This window comes from Diuraphis noxia, unplaced genomic scaffold (genome assembly GCF_037042655.1).
Source record: "Diuraphis noxia isolate RWA-SAM2 unplaced genomic scaffold, SU_Dnox_SAM2 contig0009, whole genome shotgun sequence".
Taxonomy (NCBI): Eukaryota; Metazoa; Arthropoda; class Insecta; order Hemiptera; family Aphididae; genus Diuraphis; species Diuraphis noxia.
In genome coordinates this window covers 2010201-2033908 of record NW_028301719.1, presented here as the reverse complement: position 1 = coordinate 2033908, position 23708 = coordinate 2010201, and the positions used below count along the sequence as shown (strand labels likewise).

The window sequence follows — 23708 nt, the reverse complement described above, 5'->3', positions numbered from 1 at the left end:
TGTACGAGTATTACCATTGATCAGATTTAAAAAAGTGTATAGATTGTAAACGCATTATATGTTATTTTATGAGCATAAATTTATATTAATTATAATATAAAATAGGTTTACTAATTTATTATACGTTCTGTTACCAATACTACACTTGCAGGTCAAATATCGTAATTATATAATATGGAGATCTAACTACCGCATTTTATGAAACATAATATTTTATATATTTAAAAATAAAATAGACTGTAAAGAGTGAGTTAAGAGTTAAGCAGTATGATTATTGTCACACCAAGTCTTACACGGTTAAAAGGAGTTCTAGGTATTTTAGAACACAAATAATTCATTTATTATATTTGCAGTGTTTTCATGATTTTAGTAGATAATTTTCACGGAAAGAAATATTAATTTTAAAAAGGCACGTTCGTGAACATTCATGTTGGTAAATTGCAATTTATTATTCGATCTGAACTTAATGACTATTGGTTAGTATAGTAACGAACATACATTTTATAAAACATATCAAATTATTATTAGGAATTTAGTATAGATATATGTATAACATTATTATTACTATTATTGCTGTAGATGAAATGACGGACCTAATCACACTAAGGCTTTGTAATTATCTTTGTCGATTATACATAATATAATTTTATAATAATTACTCATCCCGTTGAAAAAAGGCTGGTTATATTCTAAGTGTCACTATTGTTTTGTTTTGGAAGTTAAATCCAATATTTCCACGCGTGTATATTGTTGTCCCGTCGTAAAAAATACTCAGGATATTGACGACTTAAGTGGGTTGTGTAGCCTGTGTGTAACGATTTTCATTAGAGGGCTTCACACCCCGTCTTGTTTTAAGCGCATAAACAAAACAGCTCTCAGTTTTAATGCGGCATTTTATATTTTTAATCATATACAACGTTGCGTTTTTAATAAACACCCGTGAACATTGTTTGAAATTGTTTCCTACCCGTCAGTAACGTTTATATATATATATATGTATAATATGTCCTTCCACCGACACCAAAACCCACCCGCACATCGGTCGCCCCCGCCGAGAAACCCACCCCCAGACCGATCGACTGGATAGTGTTAATCACGCAAACGCGGGACGCCGGCCAAGTTCGGAACAAACGCCTATAGTGAAAATATATTTTTCTTCCCATACACACTCAGCTTTTGTCCGGCTCACCAGACACCGCGCTACCACCGCCGACGCCGGTATATGGTCGGTACTTGGTACCTCTATATATTATCATGTGAATTACAAAAGCTATACGCGTAGTTTACAAACGAGATAAAATATTTTCATACCATATTTAGTTTAATATTTAAGAGTTTCAAACTTGAAAAAAAAAATACATCAATAATACCGTTGTGATAAAATATCGCGATTTCATAAAATATGAACTGTGTTAATAGACATTAAATCCTTCAACATGTATGGGTTTACTGCCTATAAACTTCACACGGTTACTCCAAACCCATGTAAGTACATACCAATTCATTTTTTGATAGGTAGCTGTTAACTATTTTATTTTTCTAATAATAATAATATAATAATAAATTATTTATCACTAATCAATCAAAATTAATTATTTTCATTTTTCTCTGGAATATTTATAGATACATGGCGTGTACCTACCTAACTAATACTATTTTGGCTGTTTTAAAATGTTGTACTGAATTAATATAAAGTCATGATTTTAAGAAGATTTTAGTATCTAAATTAATGAATGATTAATTTTATTAATGGTACCTAATTAATTAATTCCATTATATACATAAATAAACAAACTGATAAATAATCAAGTGTCTATAGTTTAGATTTTATAAATTAAAATTTTTATTTATATTTATATTTAATTAAACTTCTAACTTTATAATTCTGAACAATATTGCATGGTGTAACATTATAATGATGTGTTTTGTTTTGGAAATACAGTGTTTGTGTTCCTTTTCAAGTACAAGTACTTCAAAGTTTCACGTAGCTCCCGCATAGCCCTATCTATAAATTGGAATTCTAACACATATGGTACTTTAGAAAGTCTTGCATTTTTGAAATGTTATATACGACAGAAACCCGAAAAAAAATTGTCCGCGCTTTGCTTGGAATAGTTTTCTAGGTACAAACAGTTTTAATTGCTTTAACTTTTATAAATTATAGCATAAAAATTAATTGCACTAAGTATAATTTATCTATTTTGTTCAAAAAAATGTTTTATCTTTTCAAATATTAATATAGTATTAAAATTAGAAATTTCTAGTTATATTGATAAAATTACTGAATTACATTATGTAAATTTATAAATGTATATTTTATAACATCATATTATTTTTGAATGTATGATATTTTTCTATATGCACAATATATATGTCATAGTATTATGATAGTATTATGACAGAATAATACTAACTACCTATATTATATCTTGATCAACACATTTTAATTATTGTATATTAACACTATTCCTGTTACAAAATGTTGTTATTTAATAACAAGGTACTAAGGTAGATAATACAGTATAGGCATAATATATACATTTAAATTCGAGAAATGTATATTAAAAACAATAGCGTCTAAAAAGAACACATAGGTAATAAATAATTATAACACCAATATTCTGAAGAGTCTGAACCCTCATCTATTCGATTGTTCATCATCACTGAATCCAAAACAGTAAATACAGCAAATCTTTAAAAATAAATTTGTTTTTTTAATTAAGACTGATTTTTTTTGCTAAAATAGGGTTATATTATCGAGTTAAATATGACCTAATCTCCAATAAACATTAATAATCAGTTAAAAATCTAACTTACTCGCCATAACCTAGGTATTTCCTTATCTCAGTGGTAAGTATCAAATCAAGTCGTTGAGCTGCCGTAATTATCTTGCGTGAGTAAGACGTTTTTCAATAATTAACCACTTGATTTCGTGATGCCGGATCGGCGAATCGTCATTTTTCAACACTATGAGACTAAATTAAGTATTTAATATAGCCATATAGGTATAGATTATACTGATTATAGTACCTACCTTTATGTATAAGCACTAGGAATTTCATATTATATTATTCAGTATTCTCTCTTGAATTTCTGAAGTTAAAAGACATTTGGATTATTAAAGAAATTAGTATATAATTTGTATAAATATTAAATACGGACAACAACTTTTTATGTTTACCATGGGATGGATCATTGGTTTTAAACCGGGCGAATGTAAGTTCCCACACGAGATATAGCAGGTAAAAATTACCCCTGGATATTCGTACGTAAGTTCCCACACGAAAAAAAATACACTTACACGTAAGTTCCTACACGAAAAAAAATTATACCAAACACCAAGGCTGGGCAAAGAAAAGTAACTTAACTTAATTTAAAGTTAAAATTTTCGTATTTTCAAAATTAAAATTTTAGACACATAACAATGTTTATAATATAAATTGCTTATAATTTTTTAAACTTTTAATTCGTTAATGCTCAGCCTTGCCAAACACAAACTTCCTTCCCACTTTATTCAGATTTAGGACTGACAAATAACTTATATAACTTTTATAACTTAAAAATAATAATTATATATTATTATTATTTTATACCTAAAAAAATTTAATTGGATTTTTTTTATCTAATACAAAAACAAAACAAATTTTAAGTTGTCATTCCTAAGTCTTAATAACTTAACTTTTTCCGTGTGGGAACTTACGTACGGCCGTAATTTTTTTCGAGTGGGAACTTACATATGTACTCACTTACCTGCTATGTTTCGTGTGGGAACTTACCAAGCCCCTTTAAACCAGCGTGTCACGTAGTGTAAAAAATGAATAGGGCACCTAACTTTATAATGCGAGAATGACAAATAACATCAATTATTTACCATTATTTTAAGTAGGTACCTATTTATTTTGAATGAATAAATTTATATTTATATTTTTACTTTTGTGTTTTTAATAAAATAATAAAGAATACAAGTGTGCATTATAAAAACGAAAAAATTAAATTTATAAATATTTTTAAACTGACTATTAAGAAGGTAGGTATACAAAAAAAAAAAGTACCTATTTAAATAGATATTTCTATACTACTTCTCTAATTTCATAAAATCAATTTCGTTTTAATTTTTTAAGTAATTATACAAAATTTTGAACAAATAGAGTAAACCCATAAATAAGTTGTTAGTATATTATAATTTGTATCTTTTATGAATTCATAGGTAGTTATTTATGGTAAATTAAAATAATCTGCATTATTTTCGTAAAATACCTATAATGATAATTGTGTAATTGTAGATTCTCACTTCATTACTTCGTTGTATAATTTTTCATGCAATATACTATGTATATACTGTATTCAAATACATAAATAAATAATGTATATTCTGTGCTACTATACTAAGAAATTAATAAGGATATAAGGGATAGGTTGGAAATATCAACATCAAAACTCTTTTAAGCAAACTTGAACAAAAACAAAATCTCTAAATAAATCTACCTATATACGGGACATTCTTTAAATGATATTCAGTCACTCGGTTGAATTTATATAATTTATTTTATCAGTCTTTTCAAATTTAATTAGTTAATTCTAAATCAGAATATATTTTGTCGAGTTCAAAGAATTTAATATTATTAATCTAATCGCTTTCGCTGGTTAGGTAGTACACATAAATATATTTAATTATTTTAAGTTCATTCATAATGAAGTTCATTATAAAAGGCCGTTGTTGTTACTATATATAGCTGTAAATTCTAATACCCCATCCCTAGAGTTTTCAATGATTCAGAAACAACCATGAATATAATTTTTCTCTTAAGTAAATTATCATGACTTGTGATAGTATGCTTTAATACAACGTTACATTATATTATAATATATTATGCATTATATTATAATATATCATGCATTTATTTAATAGGATTGCACATTGAAACTAATGATTAAAGATTGTATTCTACATTCACGCGTTAATGCATTTTTCATTTGAAAATACAACTTCTTTACATCTAAAATAAATAAATAAATCCTTTAGTAATTTAATTCATACCATATGGGACATGCGTATGCGATTTTTCATTTAAACTATATGATTACATTTTTTTTTTTTTTTTTTTTTTTTACTTCTAACGATATTAAAAATTAGAATTGTGATAACAATTATATTCTGTTAGATAAAAAAATATTTTCAAAAAAAAGTATTTATTTATAATGTAAAATATTTTAGACATATTTAAACAACAAGTTAACAACATGATTAATATATTTTCATGAATTATATTAATTTAACATTATATACTACCAGAATTTATAAAGATAAAAATATAATAAAAAGCAATATATGTATACATATAGGTACTTATAATAATAACTTTTCTTAACAATTAAATGTTTAGTGTTTTTATTTGCTATACAATTATTATAAAACTTATAAATGTTAATTCAAAAATTTTGAAGTCAATGTTCGTAATAATATTACTATTTCCGATAATTTTTATATAAAATCGAAATTGTTTCTGTGTAATAATTATAAACTAATTATTTATAATCATATTTGTTTTTGCAATTGCAGAAGATAATGCATTATAGTTAATTATTAATAAAATAATTTTAAAGCTGGTAAAATAAAAATAATAATATTATGAATTTCTTATGTATTCATATTATCATACAATATTATATACTTAAACTAGTGCATAGTTAAGTAATGTTATACTGATTCAAATAACTATATTATATAATACACAATTTACATATTATGAGGTAGACATTTAATAATACGAAAACACAGCGGCGTAGCCAGGATTTTTTTTCGGGGGGGGGGGGGGGCTGATCAATTTTTAAAATTAGTAAAATACAATTTAAGACTTTTTAATTGAATATTTGTAGACCATTACAATAATTTTTTTAAATTTTATTAACATTTCGGGGGGTGGGGGCTGCAGCCCCCTCAGCCCTCCCCCTGGCTACGCCACTGCGAAAACATAATATTTTCATTGCAGTATAGTGATTTGGGTTTTTTTTTAATGTTACAAGTTATAAAAAATAAATCTTATTTTATCTGTATTTCAGGTTAAAACACATTCTAAAGGATAATTTTTTAAATCCAGACTTTCTAAACATAATTATAATTAAATATAACATTTAAGCTATGCGTACCTATCGCTATCGTAGTTGAATAAATAATAAACATTTTAAGTTTTAAAAAATTACAGCTTTTTGAAATATAGATAAGTTACAAAATAGGACCTAATATTTATAGCAAATCTACTTTTTAATTACATTGTTTCGCACTAGTACGTATATGGTGGTTTTTAATAAATGTTTATACACATTATATGTTTATACTTTTTAACTTTTTATATTATATACGAATAAGTTGAAGTATACCTGCATTTATTATGAGTAGAAAATAGTGGACTTGTGGTTGAAAATATAATAGGTTCTGATTTTAAAATTTGATGTATACCTATGTTTTTTGTTCCTCTAATCTAACCGACAGGCTTATAGTATAATATACCTAATTAGCTTATTAATTTATTTCAGGTCGGTCTTCCGATACCGGACGAAAGACATCTGCAACCGTTCATTTCAATCCGAAAATCCCGTTCAACAGCGCTACGGATCATCCTTACAGAACAAAAGATGTGAGTATAAACAATCATATCTTAATTTTTTATTCATAAATATATTATTATTTAGATATCATTAAGAAGTACACTCAATACTTGTAGGAAATACCTACACAAGTTTCATCAGTACATTTTTGAAATGAAATTCAATTGTATCTTGTTATAAATATGCTGTCTTGTTCATAATGTTTTTTGGTACCTACAGATTTTTCTTTAATAAATAAAAAAAATGTTCTTATGTATACAACACTTCTAAAACCAATGTGGACCTATGGTCTTCAATTGTGGGGTACTGCTAAAGTATCTAATACCAACAAAATCCAACAGTTCCAGAATATTGCTCTTAGAAAAATTACAAATGCTCCACCTTTTGTGTCTAATTAATAATTATACCTTACATAAAGACCTCACAATGAAAACAGTGACAGAAGAAGCTGTAGATTTCTACTAACGCTTTCATAATCGCCAACAAACCCGCCAAAATCCCTTGATAAAGAGCCACTACACCCAAACCATACCGGGAAACCCGGGCGTCGTCTAAAAAGGAACTGGTGCCGTGACTTGTTATAAATAAAAAAAATGGTAAAAAAAAAAATGAATAATAAAAAAAAAAAACAAGTTCTAGACAGCGTAATTCTCAGCCAAGTGTCACCAATGGGTGACTTCTTAATTCAAAATATTCATTATATACTATTATAATATCATATATACTTATTGTGCTATGTTGTACAGATTGCGTATTTCAAATTGTAAAATAAAAATAATAAATAAATAAATAAAAATATCTGTAGGGAGGTATATGAACTATATGTGCTTAACAAATTTTATTCATAAATATTATTTATTTAAAAATAATATGATTATTAAATACTCTTTAAAATTGATATGTTAAGAGTTTTATTAGCCACATATTTACTTAAAGGCAGGTACTTAAAATACGCCATCATTGAAATATATTTTGACATAATATAATATTATTATTAATAATTAGTCGTAAAGATAGTACTAGATAGTTAATCGAGTTACAGCATACAATTATGAATTAATGACCCTGATGTTTAAAACGTTGCTCTGAGATTTTATTTTAAATGCAATTTAATAGCTTTATGACATTTCAAATAATAAATATTATTATTATATTATTTATGTAGCATAATAGTATTATAAAACTTATTAATAAATACTTAACACAGTTACCGATTGCATTTCGTTTAACAGTACCTAAATTATTGACAACAATACTTAATAGCATTTAAATTATAAATCATGTGTAGGTGATGAATGATGATGAATCAAATTAATACAAAATAAAGTATGAATATTAAGGTGTGAATATTTCTATTTTTTTTTTAATGATTTTTATGAGAGAAACATTGTTAAATAATTTTCTATAAAAAATATTATAATGTGCGATACTACACACTGTACGTTTTTATGTACTACAGACGATTATTTAATTTGCATAGTATGATGATGTATATTACAATATATTTGATACTGTACATAGTAATTAGTAATTATTATAGTTTCCCATCGGCTTTGATTGGCTAATAATAATTATACAATCATTATGTAGTATTGTTTAAGATTTCCATCATTTCTTTTGTGGCAAGTGGCAACACGTAGTTTTAATTTAGTATTTTAATGCTGAACGATTTTCTAATAAGTTTTAATTTATAAACATTGAATATTGAAGTAATATTATTTTACATATTCGCCTATAGGCTATATGCAATTTGTAAACTGCAAATCTTTGGCTCTGGTGGCACTACTCCGCTTATTACAAGTACAACCTATTAGTTGTTGAAATTGAAATTTTTTTATTTTTATATAAATATTCAATATAATGTATTGATACTCATATATTGTATAGATTACATTTTAAATTAACGTATTATAATTGACATGGCTATTAATTTTGTTTGTGGTGTCTATATGACTATATATATATGGTATATAATAAAAATACACACAATGTCAAAATTGAGTATGTGCAACGTACCTACTAATAATTTTTTTTGTCTTAAAAAAAATAAAAATATATTTCGACTTGTATGGATGGAAATGTCAAATAACATGTGACCTTTTTCGTACCCTTCTCTCTCCCCAAAGGTCTATTTACGACTTATCGTGCCCTTTGGGTATCTGGTTTTTTCGTCTTCTATCCCTGGATTTATCATCAAGCGCTTCGGGTGTCCTCCATCGAAAACGATTCCCCGGGGTTGGATAAAAAATTATCCTGCCATGACCTCTGTAAAAACAACAAATTTAACTCCAGTTGATTTTTCTGTGATTTGTTGATTGACCTAAATAGAAGAAGAAACATGGCGTAAATATCTATCTTATATTTATATAATATATATAATATTTCGATATTTTTTAAAACTTTTTCATATTTAAATTGTTTTTGAAACCTAGTTAAATATTCGAGTAATCACTAATCATGTATATTAATGGTTTAATAAAAATATAAGAACATAGTGCACACAAATAAAAAAAATATAAAATCTGTTCTTTAAATTAATTCTTTTTTGTTTCACCACCTTAATATTATAATTAATACACGATGACTCTGGAAGCTTTTATATTCATAAGTATTATAATATTGTTTACTTGATTATAAAATGTTTTATAATATTGGGTTGCAATTTTTTCAAATTGCGAGGAAAAATTTACTAAGTATAATATCAACAGGTAGATACTTTACATTTTTAGCATAACTTTATTAATTTGACATAAATATTTTTAAATCAAAATAAGTTACTAAAATCAACAAAGTTGTACTTTCCTACTCATAAATCATAATTTTACTCACTATATAATTAACTGTCAAAAATGGATTAATGTTAAGGAACTCTAAAGATTTTTAATACGTAAACAAGATAAAATAGGTACTGTGTAGGTAGTTTGGATAGATATCATCATTAATTTTACTATACCTACACTGAAATATAATTCAACACAATATATATATATTGGAAAATATTATTAATGATTAATGAATATAAACACACGTCATTAAAATGTACTGATAAACCTGGGGTATTCCAGCAATCAATATACAAATTAGACTTGATTTACTTAATTGTTTATAAATTATAAAATATTACCCTAATAATAATAATTAATAATATATTAACCATTGTACACCAATTTGTATATAAATATAAATTATAATAGTAAATAAAACCATTCAGTAAATTTTTATATAATTAATGTTATATTTTATTATAAAGCATGCTTAAACAATATATATATATATATATAATAGTTTTTATGATCATCCTTTGAATCCTATACAGGGTGATCCATTACGCATTACTCTCAACTCCAGGGATGATTTCCTTTAATAATAAAAAATAAAAATAAAAAGTTCTTATTTTTAGAAAAGTTGATTATATTTATTATTTGAGGATCATATTTTTAGATATTTAGATTTTTTATTGTCCAGTAGACCGTGGCTATACAAACTTGTTGTTTTTTCAAATAACAGCCAACTTTTTTACTAAAAATTGTTAACCGGGTGATTTTTTTTATAAATATTTTTATGCAAATAAATTTCAAGTTTTAATTTTCATGAAAAGTAGTTTTTGAGTTTTCAAAATATATATTCTAAATATAATATAGTTCTTAAAAATATTAAGTATACAATGTTATAAAATATTGATGCCCAGATTAGTATAAATATTACTAAAACATTCAAATAATCATAACCTTTTATATCATTATTATATCTTCCAAACTCATTATTATGGACCTAACCTTAACAAATTATAAAACTCGATTAGGTATCTAGGTACATGAACATTTTCATAAAATTTATCTTTTAATGGTTAGTATAAAAAAGTGATTTTCATTTACATGAAACATTCATTATAAACATTTCATGTTTCATGGACATAAGTAGGTATTATTCACTCTTTGAATTGTTTGAACTATAAAGAATCTAAGTATTTTAAAATATGGTACTAAATAGTATAGGTATTTGAAATTTCTAAAAATCAGAAATTTAACATGATTTATTGTTAATCACATTCATTTGATATTAATGTTTATTAATTCAAATAATAGTTTTAATAATTATAAATTGTTTGAGTTAAAATATTGTTTTTGTCAAACAAATTACAAGGCGAGTGAAAGGAAGCAGAATACAGTGAAGTATTAATGTTATAATAATTAATTATTATAAAATCGAAAGTAATTTTGGTAATATTATCACATTTCAAATTTGGAAAACCATAATTTTGCATAGTTTTATTAAAACTGCGCTGTTAAAATTATTGCAATATTAAAACTACAATTACTATAGTTTTTAGTTGATTCCCCCTTTACAAGTTAAGTTGCTGAGAAAATCGTAAAATGACCTATTTGAAGTACCAAATAGACTCGATTTCCGATCGATAAATAATTATAAGTTACTCGATACTTTTGTTGTACACTAAATTGTGGTTATAGAAAAAAACAACATCAAGCTATAAATTTTTAAAGCTTGCAGGACATCAGATTTCGATAATAATTTAAAATAATATAATCTATCATGATTTTTGTAAGTGAATGAATGTATAATGTATAATTTTTGTTTTTATTTCATTTATTTTAGATTCTGAGCGGAGCGATGAATGTATTGATTTTATCATGATGTGTGTTTTTTTATTTATTTTTTTTTGTGTCTGTCATCACGTTTTTAGGGCATTAAAACTGCTTCGATTTTCGACTTCAGTACCTCGTTCAATTAGAAAGTGAATCTAGTTGGTATTTTGGGGGTCAAAAGTAAAAAATTCTCAATATTTTTTATATAATCGAGAAAAACAAACTAAAAATTAAGGGAAAAACGGGAAATTTTACGCACACTCATTTTTCGACAAAATCGATTTTGGTTTTTGATGTAATTTTAAAACAAATGACCATAGAATTATACATGAATATACATGAATATACATGAATATACATGAATTTTCACCGAATGTTTATATAAGTATATTTTATCCACCATGCAATTTTCAAAAAATGTCGACTTAAGTTGAACTATTCATAGGCATATGCAATTTTCAATCATTATTATAGTTTTGTTTAAATTAATATCGATAAAAATTTATTTGTTGGGTAGAAAAGCTTGAAAATTTATTGCAAGGTTCCTAACATATTGTTAAAATAGCAGTTGAAAAATAAAATTAATTCATAGTCACAATTTTTTTTTATAAGCATTCAAAGTTTGAATTTTGACAAAATATGTACGTAAAAGTCACGAAAATTCTCAAATTATTTTAAGCTAGAAATTCATAAAAAATTTTCTTTTCAAATCTAAGATTTTAAAATGTATTACAAGATTCCTTAAATGTTTTTCAATCTTTATCTCAAATAAAAAGTCCACCGGAAATTCAAATTACATTTTTACAACATTGGATTTTCACTGGATTTCACATTTAGAAATTTTCTTATTTTGGTGTAACTCTAAGTCTAAAACTAATGACCGCAGATACTTGAAATTTTCTCTGAATGTTTATATAGGCATTTTCTATATTTGATAAAATTTTCAAAATATTTAGACTTTTTTTTTATTGATCTTTATAGCTTCGAAATATTTAGATTTTTTTTGAGCTGTTTACTGAAGAAAAGCTTGAAAATTTAATACAAGACTTCTAACACATTTTAACAATAGCAGTTGAAAAATAAAATAAATTCATAGTCACAATTTTTTTTACAATCACTCAAAGTTTGAATTTTTACAACATACGTAAAAATCACGAAAATTCATAAATTATTTTATGCTAGATATTCATAAAAAAATTTCCTTTTATACCTAAGATTTTAAAATTTAATATAAAGCTCCTAACATATTTTTACAATAGCAGGTGAAAAATAAAAGAAAAATATAGTTACAATTTTTTTACAAGCATTCAAAATTTGAATTTTGACAACATATGTAAAAATCTCGAAAATTCGCAAATTATTTTTAACTGGAAATTCATAAAAAAATTTCTTTTTTAATCTAAGATTTGAAAATTTTTAATAATCTATAATATATCCTAGACAGATAAACCGTCTTCGCTCAGAATCGTTTTTCGTATACAATGATATGATATCATTGGATTCAAATTTAATTCCATCCATTACAGTAGCCCACTTGTAACCTAGCTACTGTACAGCAGAGCAACATCCACGACTTACCCGCCTTTTTAAATACTATACTTAAATTCTTTACTATAGTATAGGTTTCCATTGATCTGTATACTCTGTATATATTTTACAACAATTTTTAGCTATTTACTAAAAAAGATATTAAGTTGCTTTAAGCTTGAATATATAATAAATAGTAATTTATACTTTTTAATAGTTTAGTAATGAAATCCATAAATAAATCATTTATACAGATTTAGTAGTTACTAAGAATTCATTATTAAGCTTACTGTGTAAGTACCTTTACAGTTATATACCGTTTGATCTATTTAATGCAAAATCTATTAAAATTTCTGAAAATATTTTAAATACATCATTTTAAATCGTTAAAAACAATATTTTCCCTATTTATAATCATCGTTTTTTAAATTTTATGAAGTACTTCGATGTATAAAAATCCAATTTTGGATGAGTAGAATGAGTCATAATACGTATATAAACATATGTAATTTAAATGTTGATGAGCGAATTTGAGTGGTACAGTCGTACAGGTGTATTCCACAAAATTTGTTTCCACTACTCTGCTAATTTAAATTTTAAATACTTATGACTCATATCTACTTTTCCAAAATTTGATTTTTATAGATTGAAAATACTCCGATTAATGTATTGTGCCAAGATACAAAATTAAATATTTAAGTTCGTAAAAGTAAAAACCTTAAAAATGATTATAATGTTAAAAAGTAACCATTTTAAACAATAGGTAATATTTACTTCCTTAACATGTTTTTTGTGACGACTAAACATTACGTAAAAGAAATACCTATGTCCTATATTAAAAAACATAATTGTTTTCTGAAATGAATGTTATACCTACGTTAAAATGGATCACTAATTTAATTCGTATAAATAACAAATATTACATAATCATTCATAATATAATAAAATTTGCTTATAAAGTTATAACATCTATTTAGTTTTTAAATTTAGATTTAACATTTCACATGAAATTACATGATAATCCCATAATGTGATTGTATATAATATAATTAAGTGATACAAACAAACAGTTATAAATATAATTTTATTATATCCAATAAATAAATATTAAAATATATAATCACAACATTATATTTATCAAGATATTGTTTATTACATAAAAGCATTAAGAACGAGTAAAAAGTATTTTTTGTAAATATATTATGCTCATTAAATGTTTGAAATTTACATTTCTTATTAAAGCCAGAGTTCACAAATTAAGATAAAAACGGCAATGCTTGTAATTGCATTTAATTGTAATACTATAAATATCTAAAAAGAAATTATGTTATAAGTTTGGATGTATATTTTATAATAAATATGTTTTACATTAAAAATGTATGAATAAATAATAAATAAATTAAAGAAGTAAGTAATTTAAAGTATGGTCTTTTCTACTTTATAAATAAAAGTTTAGTTTTCAACCTTCTGTAAAGTTAGACTCCATTAACTGTCGCTGTCATAGCATATGGCAGTGTCGAAATGTTCATTATCCTATTATGACTGAAATGTCTACCTTCCTTCTCTATGCTTCCTCTCCCTTCTCCTAGTTTTATATATAAATCGATTCGTGTCAATCATAATTGACCTATAAGCCTTGAATAAAATAACACCACTGCGATGAAAGTTTAGTGTAACGATTTTAATGGAAATAGCGAAATATTTTGTAGATACAAAAGGAAGTTTTAGGCTTTCAATATCAACTAAAATTATGAATTATAAGAATATACCTATTTATTTATTTATAAGATAATACTCACAAATATTTAATAAATATTTATAATATTACATTTTCTATATTATTACCTATTTACCTATTTATTCACATTTTTATTTAAACAATTTTGTATTCAATAATTTTATCGAGTAGTAGGAGTTTTTAAATGAATCAATTCAGGACGTTGTCCTTTTATAATATTAAAACTGAATGCATACCATAAATCAATATGACACGAGTTTATGACATTATGAATTTTGAATATAATCTAATCTTTATTGTTATCACAAGCTTAAATATTTTATAAGTACCTAATACTTAATATAGGCAGCAAGGAATGTAACCTACCTAAAGTAAATCAAGAAATGTGAAATAGTTTTATAAATATGTTGTTTAAAAAGACTACGATTTGTAAATATTTACATAATATTCTACTGTAGTAAATGTATTTTAAAACCAAAATATTTTGTTATTGATAAAGTTTCAATTTTTAAAAATTATAAATAAAATAAGTATTCAATAATAGATCGAATACTTTTAACCAAAAAATACAAAGGATATAAAAAACTTCTACTGAAGGGTTAAGACATAAAATATTTAACGAATAGTAGGTTGACATCTTAAATTATTTTGAATAATACATCATCTAGTCTACAAATTTAGTGTAACATAACTGTCAAAATTAGTATTGCGGTCTATTCTCAATTTAAAATAATATTAATATTAAAAAGTTCAAAAAGTGTAATGCAAAACATAAATCGATTCCATAAATGGTGTTAATATGGTTTAACATTTAAACCGAAAGTATGAATATAATATATTATACTTCTTACATTTGTAGGAAATATAACATTAAATACAAGTAGGTAGGTTATCTGTATCTTTACATCTGTCATAATATGTGCCCTAATACTCCTTAGTCATTACTCATTGTACATAATATATTGAACTATACAATTATTTATTTATATACTTTTAAAATTTTCAGAGTTTAAAATCTTCAACTGTGTCTTCTTCTACAGTCACGTGTCATAGACGTGGTGCGCCAAGATATGCTTTAGCAGATCAAAATAATACATCATATTTTGGTCGCGGGTCATTTCCAAACGATTACAATGATGACGGCCTTGATGATTATTTAAGTCACAGGTTAGTTATTACAGAGATAAAAATAAACTATAACATATTAAATATTTGTTGAATATTCTATAGACTTAACACAATATGTGTATCTATATTATATTATGATAATTAATAAGGTTATCCAGTATCCACCTCCAATTATACCACTGTTATTTATAATTATTGTTTTGTATTAAGTATAAACATATTTTCATAAATATAAATAAATATCACTATACAATAACACAAATGACGCATTTTTTTGTTCCTTAAATAAAGCTTTTATACAATCCATCTACTATCTACGCATTATATAATACACAACTACAACACTATTCGGATAATAATAAATATATTTCCTATATTCCCACATTCCCACCTGCTATTTTTTTTTTAAATTGCATGGGTACCGAAATTTATAAAAAAAATTATTTACCTGTAGTAGGTATATTATTTTATAAAATATTGTTCCATAAGAGTGGAGCGTGGACTGCAGATAAGAATAAACCTACCAAATTAATATGCCCGCTGCACAGTTAAAACTTTTAATATTCATCAAAACCTAAATCAGGTAGTAGTTGTCTCATCATTTTTTTAAAACGCCCTTGATATATTACTATACCGACTTATATCAACCTTGGACAGAGGTTGACGCATATGTGTGACGTGAGTAGCTTTCGGAAGTCTGTTGTGACTCTGATGCTTCTGTTAAGTAGTGATATTGTTAGTCCGATGTGTGCGCCACCGCTATATACTGTTATATTGTAGACAGTAGGAGTCCACGAACATTATAATTAGACCCACACACACATACGAATATTATTACAAAATAGTCTATCAAACCTCGCGTTATTTCGTGTTAAAATACAGACTATAACCCATTCATATTATTGTACTTTCATTTTAGACACTATACGCATTAATAATTAATAAATAAATAATTTAATATTTATGTATGTATTTATTTATTTATTTATTTTTTTTTTTTTGATGGAAGGCGATACTCAGCAGACGAATGTAGCTTAGATACAGGCAGAAAATTTTTTACGTTCGACTTATACGATAAGAAGTTCTCGGAGAGCATACACGACGTGCAAAAGAAATTTCATGAATTCACTGTATGCGAAAACAGCTCTGTGAAAGGTAAATATTTTTATAGTCATTTTATTAAGAAAAACCCTTTATAAAAATTTTTATTTTAATATAAAAATCTAGTTAATACTTACACAGTTACACTTAATTATTAGATGTACCTTGTATAGAGTGTACATATTATAATGTAATCTAAGTTATTTCTTTAATTTAAATAGTAATTCTTAAAAAATATATATATCTTTTCTATATTTTATGCATACAACAATGAAAATAATAAAAAAAAACGATACGAAAAAATTTGTTATTAGTATCCTCGAAATCATGTATAACGATATAGATTTCTCATTATCATTAAATTGGTAACAAAATATTCTGCAATGCTGTTTCAGAGATGACACCAGAAATACCAGATCCACGAGTGCGAACTCCACCAGAATTATCACGTGTAAATACCGATGACCCAGCCGAATGTGTAAAGCAGATGTTAAAAGCTGCTAGAGATATGGAGTTGGAATCGGTTGTTAAAATTTTAACAAGCCATGATGAAGAATTTTTTAGAAATCATATCAATGACACAGATTCTACTGGTCGAGTATGTATCTACAACTACTAAAATAATTATTTTAAAATGTGTATCTAATAACTGATAGAATACAGTGAAACGTAATTAGAACAAATGACCTTATATCTATATACATAATATATATGTATGAGTAAATAAGAAAAATAGTATATTACCTATACTGTCTTTAGGAGAACATAATGCTTTAAATTTAATCTATGTAGGTGACTTATAACTACAAAAAAAAAAGTAACTGGAAGAATTTTCCGATCTTAAAAAAAGTTGTCGCATAAAACTTTTAAGGCACCCTTCTACTACCATAAATTATAATAATATTGAAAATATATACCTACCTAAGTTGAGTGGTCCATCTAACTTATTACATTGATTTATATCTGTTAATGTTCAACATTTTGTAAAATTTATTTTATAAATTATAAAACTTCATTTTTTTTGTGTATTTTATTTTTCCGATACTTTCGTAGTTTTTAATCTCCGGTAAAAATGTGTATATCGTATTTATAAAATTATTAAAACCTATAAAATTTATGGAATAATGAGTGAATATATTTTTTTATATTTAGGTATAGAAATTTAAGTTTAAAAAAGTAGTGTAGACAGTGTAGTAATTTATAACATACGATTAGTACTAAATATTAATAATAATAATGCTTATAGAGTTACAAATAAGTATATTGTATTTATTTTTATTCATTATATACCTCTTTATATGTAATACTAATATGGTTGCTTAAAAATATTTGTGATCGGTCATCAAAATACTGGAAGAACAACTTATGATTAATTAAGTTTTAATTAATTTGATATTTATAATGTTTACATACTTATGTCTAATAATAATAATATGTATTTCTGTTGTTACAGACGCTATTGAGCTACGTGTCATCGAGTGGCAGCATCGAAATAGTCGAAGAGATATTTAGAGTGCCGGATTTGGATTATAACAAACCGGACAATGAAGACAACACTCCATTACATTTTGCATCGCAAGCAGGTTAGTATAATAGGTAGTTATAGTTTGAGCAATATATTTTTTCAAGAGTTTGTTTGTAAACCGTTTTTTTAAATTGTTTAATTGAAAATGAAAAGAGGAAATAGACTGGCTCAGAGAGACTACATATAATTTAAAATTTAAAATTAACATTGTAAATAGTTATTATTATTACTTTGGCAGTTTGGCTAGGGACTACATTAATTAACGTTATGGTCAATTAAGTTGATAGTAATTACTAATTTAATAATATAATGAAAATAATAAAATGGTTTTATTATTTTATATCATAAACAAGTTTTAAAAAATATTTCCATTGAACATTATTTTTCATATGCCTATTAATATCATGAATGTAAAATGTAGATAAGTATTTACCACATTTGCTGTTTTTTTCATCCAATGTCCAATAATTTTACTATACTTTATAACAGAAATGAACAACATTTACTTTTAGGTCAATCCGAAATTGTGTGTCTGTTATTAAACAACTGTCTAAAACTAGAGATTGATGCCAGAAACTGTTTGGGTTTCACACCACTAATGAAGGCTGCTCTTCAGGGGCGCACGAAATGCGCGAAATTTCTACTCTATGCAGGTATTACACTTAACACTTATTCAATACATAGTAGTTAATATGTTTAGGTTATATTCAATATATTCCAATCTTATGTTACTTTACCTTAAAGATAATGCATGTTAATTCATTGTGTTTCATAGAATAAAAATAATATCCAAAATATTGATAATAGGTTAAAAAAATATTTTTTACAGTGTGGTATTCATAGTTTATTACCAACTCGTAATTACTTTTTTACAGATTGGAAAATAAGAATTTAATATTGATTTATTTGTAAATTTTAAATTAGGTATCATTTAATATTACACTCGGAGAGTTTGGTGTTATATTAGATGCTATTGGATATTAAAATCTTGTTTTTGACTCTTTATGTACCTACACAGATTTAAATAACAATTATTTTGAGTATGAATATGAGCTTCATGGCTGTGTATTAACTCATTTCTTTATAGTAGTTTTAAAAAATATTTTAATGAGAATAAGCGATTGGATTATGTATATTGTAATGTGCATCAAAGGTTAAATAAAAAGTTGTAACTCTACGATTGTAGATATTGAATTGATACAAGGTCACAGGAATCGCATTATAGTTTTTCTTATCCAGTTATGAGGTTAGGATGGCTGATTCGGAGTCTATTAATAATAGTTTGAGAACCTACGCTTGGGAAAAGTAAAATCGTGATTCTGAGTGGAGTAGAACGGCTTAATTTATCTTAACTTACCGTTTGTGTTGTTTATACTGTAGGTATCTCCATTTTTTGTCATTGATTTTCTTTTTAGGTTATATATATAATATATATATAAGGTTTTTCTATTAAAGTGTTTTGTAGGCTCTGTGTTTCTGTATATCTATTTATTTTGTTTTTTGTCGGTTTTCTGTTTATTTTATTTATTTTTACTTTTTTTATGACGATATTGTTGTATCTAATAATCTAGACGAATGATAAAAATAAAAATATGTATGAAATTTCTCTCATTTTATTTGCTAAAATGTCTAATGCAATTAAAGAGTCCAGATATATAATTATTAATTGTTTTCTCATGTTGGGAGCGATTTAAGTTAGGTTGCTTTAGCAGTGTCAATAATTCTACGTCTTTTCTCTTTATATACCTTTAATTATTAATTTAGTATTAGATATACGTATGCCTACTATAAATGCACATATTATATAACAGTATAATGTTTAATCTATGACAATTTATCATTTTAATGTAAGGTAGGTATATCTTATTATTTTTTTTTTTATTTACACAATAATATATACAAACTGTACAATTATGCACAATTAGCATATTTGATAAAGGTTAAAATAATACACGAGTACATGAGTAAGAAGCCACCCACTAATGGCACTTGACTGGAATCTTATTATTTAAATTTTAAATGGTTAAATACTTAAAAACATTATTATTATTATTATATATACTATAATGTACAGTAATATCTAAAATTAATATTTGTTATATTATCCTTATTTTTTATGTATGACCAATTAATTGTTGAGGTATAATTTTTACAATTAACTTTTGGTAAAAAGCTAATAAATTAAAAATGTTTCAAAAAAAGTACTCCGCGGAACAACTATTATTATACTAGAAAAATGTATTTGATATTTCGTTGTTATCTGATATTATGATATTATGACAATTCTGGATCTGACGATGTTTTAGAACCATCTCGGTAAATGTCAGAGTTCGATAGTTTTTATCTTTGAAGGAAATAAATTAAAGATGTATGTGTGCATTGTCAGATGTAATTTTTTTTAAATGTATACTAAAATAAAGTGAATTAATTGATTTGGTATGTATCATGGATTTGATAAGAAATAACTTAATTTAAGTTTTTGGCATTGATATTTGTCTTCTTTATAAAGCTATAGATGTACAATTTCCATTATACTAGGCTGTATGTTGATTTATTCTAAGAATCTTTGTCTTTTTTTCTAGCAACATAAGTAAGTTAATAATGCTGTCAATTGGGCATCTACTGTAAGCTCCAACCGTCATTCTAAAACTTGCATTGTGAATAAATTGGGCCTTGTGTTTTTAGAACTGTCTTTTTGGACCGAGAATAAAATATTGAACCGTTTTCTAAGTTGAAAGGATTAAATCTTTATGAATGCATCTTTGAATAGTTATGTTTTCGTGGTGCTATAATTGGTAGGTACCTAATTAGTTTTATTTTATATTACTAAAGGTTAAAATTAAAGAATTAAGGTTTTAAAAATTACTATAGTAAAATGTAAAAATGGTTCTAAGTAGCTATGTAAGTACCAATTTTGAACTAATAAATTTATTTAGTATGCCTTATTGGATTCTATATAATAACATTTTTAATTTAAAACATAAAAATGCAAATGTTTAAATTACTATACTATTATTTTGTTTATTTTTGCTCTATACTCGTAATCAGATTTGAAACACTTTTTCTTAATTTCAATGGTATCTGTTTAACACGAACTTCGACTATATTAAATTTAGTGAATGCGTTAGAAAATAAGGGCGTCTCTAAGTCTTAGCTTTCTGAATATAAATATCATAAAATATTTTCTATATATTTATCACATGTTGTGCTTTTACGTGTAAGCAAAGAAGCAATGTGATCGAAAGTTACAAACTACTAACATCAAATTTACTTACTAATAAATACAATAATAAAATAAGTTAAAAGAGTTCCAATATACGTATAGTTGGTCTTATAGAATATTACAAACTGTTTATAGTTATAGTTTACTTACTTTTTTATTGCATTATAGTCTAATGACTAATAGTTAAATAACTATGAATATCAATACTACGTACGTTATAACTTTTATTTAATTTAATAGGCAATATGTAAATCGCAAATGTTTATGTTAATATTATGCATTGATTTTCAAAATAAATATATTGGATAGTTCAATAACCTCTATTAGAATTGATTTTGAAAGAGTTTTTGACAGTATTCTAATACTCAAACTGAAATTGAATATTTTGATAAAATATAGGTTTTCTTTGTGGTAACTAACTATATTATTATGTAAAGTTTCATCAATTCCGTAAATTAATTTACAACACCACGAACGCAATGTCTCAATTTTTTTTAGGTAACCTTATTCATTACGATATTATGCGGTCGGCAAAGTGTTGATTATCAACTAGGTAGGTTGTGATTAATGATTAATAATTTTTATTCCACTTATTGTCTGCTTGTTTATCTTATTTAACTTTAATTCGATCTTTTCAAAAATATGACTCCACAGTAGTTTAGTCTACAATATTGTATTATGTGAAAATAGATCATTGGAAAGTTTCCAGAACAGAGTTTTAGATTTTGTTGAGTATACTTTAAAAATAAATCACTCGCCTCTTGTTTGTGAGTCAGTAATGAAAATATTAGACTTGAATATCGGCAAATCCGTTAAAAAGAGATTAGTAAAGACTTTCAAAGGTTTTTTTTTCATATAGCCAATTCAGAAAAGTTCGATATCTATTATACTCCTAACGCATTGAACTAATTGGGCTCTAACAGTAGACTATATAATTATTCAATTTCAAAACATTTCCCATATCCAGATCTAATTTTTTAACAACGATTTCGCACATCGTGTGGTCGCGTTAAGCTCAAAACAGTATAAACGCTATAAATTAGTTTATCTCACAACCGCATTGCTCATCCTATTTATTTTTATTTCAGAGATTCTATTCAGAATTTCTATTTGACTGTTATATTATTTTTTTTAATTCATTTTTATGGTATTATATTTTTTATTAGTGTTATTACTTTTAAATGTTTTTGGTTATTGATAAAATTACGCGTATTTTACACTTCAGTAAATTCACAAAATGACGGTTTGTCGTAATTAAAAATTAATATATACAATTATGTCTGCGGCAAACTGCAGTTGTAGTATGGCAAAAGCATTTTTGGAGAAAGGCCGTTCAAAAATTGTTAAGTATTGTTACGTTCTAAATAGTAAATATATACTTAATTTGATATGTATTAATATTTATTAATATATTATATTATTTATAAATTTATAATGAACTAATTCTAAATTATATCTTTGCAGGATAGGTAAATCATATATGATACTATCATAGTAGATATCTGGGTAATATTATTAAATATTAAAGTATTAATAATTAAAACAACTATTAATTATTGGTATATTTCGTATTTTCGTTTAACTGGCTTGATGTACTATTTTTTATAATATTAAAAAAATATTAATCTTTTTATTTTAAGAATATAATTAGCTCTTTAAAACTAAAGACTAAAATTATACCCGGCATCTAAATGTTGTTATCTTTTTTCTGTGTTGGTATTAAGGTATAACAGCAGTTTATGTAATTTTTTATTAAAAATGTTATCAACCGGCAATGTAAATATTTTAGTGGTATCATTTGTGTAGATTATACTTTTATTTATTTGCATCAGTCATAAACAGTATAAATACGACGTCAAAACTTTTACCTTTTTATAATATTTCGATAAAGCTAAAAAAAAATATAAATAAATTGCCAGGGTTGTGAGTTTATTGCACTAAAACGTCTATACCCCATCTAATATATGCACTCAAAAATAACAAAATATTCAGTAAGAATTTCAAAATATGCAAAATGAATTCACAATTACAGTATAATAGTCTTGGAATGTAGGTTAGGTACTTACTAATAAATAATATAACACTGTAAAAGTCAAGTATTAAAATTGTAAATGAACAAATGTATATTAGGGGGAAAAAAGTAAATAATCTTTAAAATAAAGATAACGCTGAAAGAATTGATGCCGAGTAATTTTTAATTGCGCTAGTGCGCTACCTTGAACATTTTATGAAGAAAGCTGTATTAAATTGTATATA

At 25.1% G+C, this 23708-nt stretch overlaps 1 protein-coding gene across 3 annotated transcripts in view; it reads left to right on the top strand.

Moving 5' to 3' along the window:
• Nucleotides 1-1179: 1179 nt before the first annotated feature.
• LOC149054240 (uncharacterized) overlaps nt 1180-23708 on the top strand; it is a 32693-nt gene continuing 10164 nt past the window's right edge. For 2 of the 3 annotated variants that reach the window (XM_089230478.1, XM_089230477.1), the window contains exons 1-7: nt 1180-1485; nt 6535-6635; nt 15482-15642; nt 16613-16758; nt 17100-17302; nt 18158-18287; nt 18742-18882. In XM_089230478.1, the coding sequence (XP_089086604.1) occupies nt 1437-1485; nt 6535-6635; nt 15482-15642; nt 16613-16758; nt 17100-17302; nt 18158-18287; nt 18742-18882 (931 nt within the window). In that variant the 5' untranslated portion in view covers nt 1180-1436. The remainder of the gene's footprint in view (nt 1486-6534; nt 6636-15481; nt 15643-16612; nt 16759-17099; nt 17303-18157; nt 18288-18741; nt 18883-23708) is intronic. The other variant, XM_089230480.1, reaches the window with a different exon arrangement.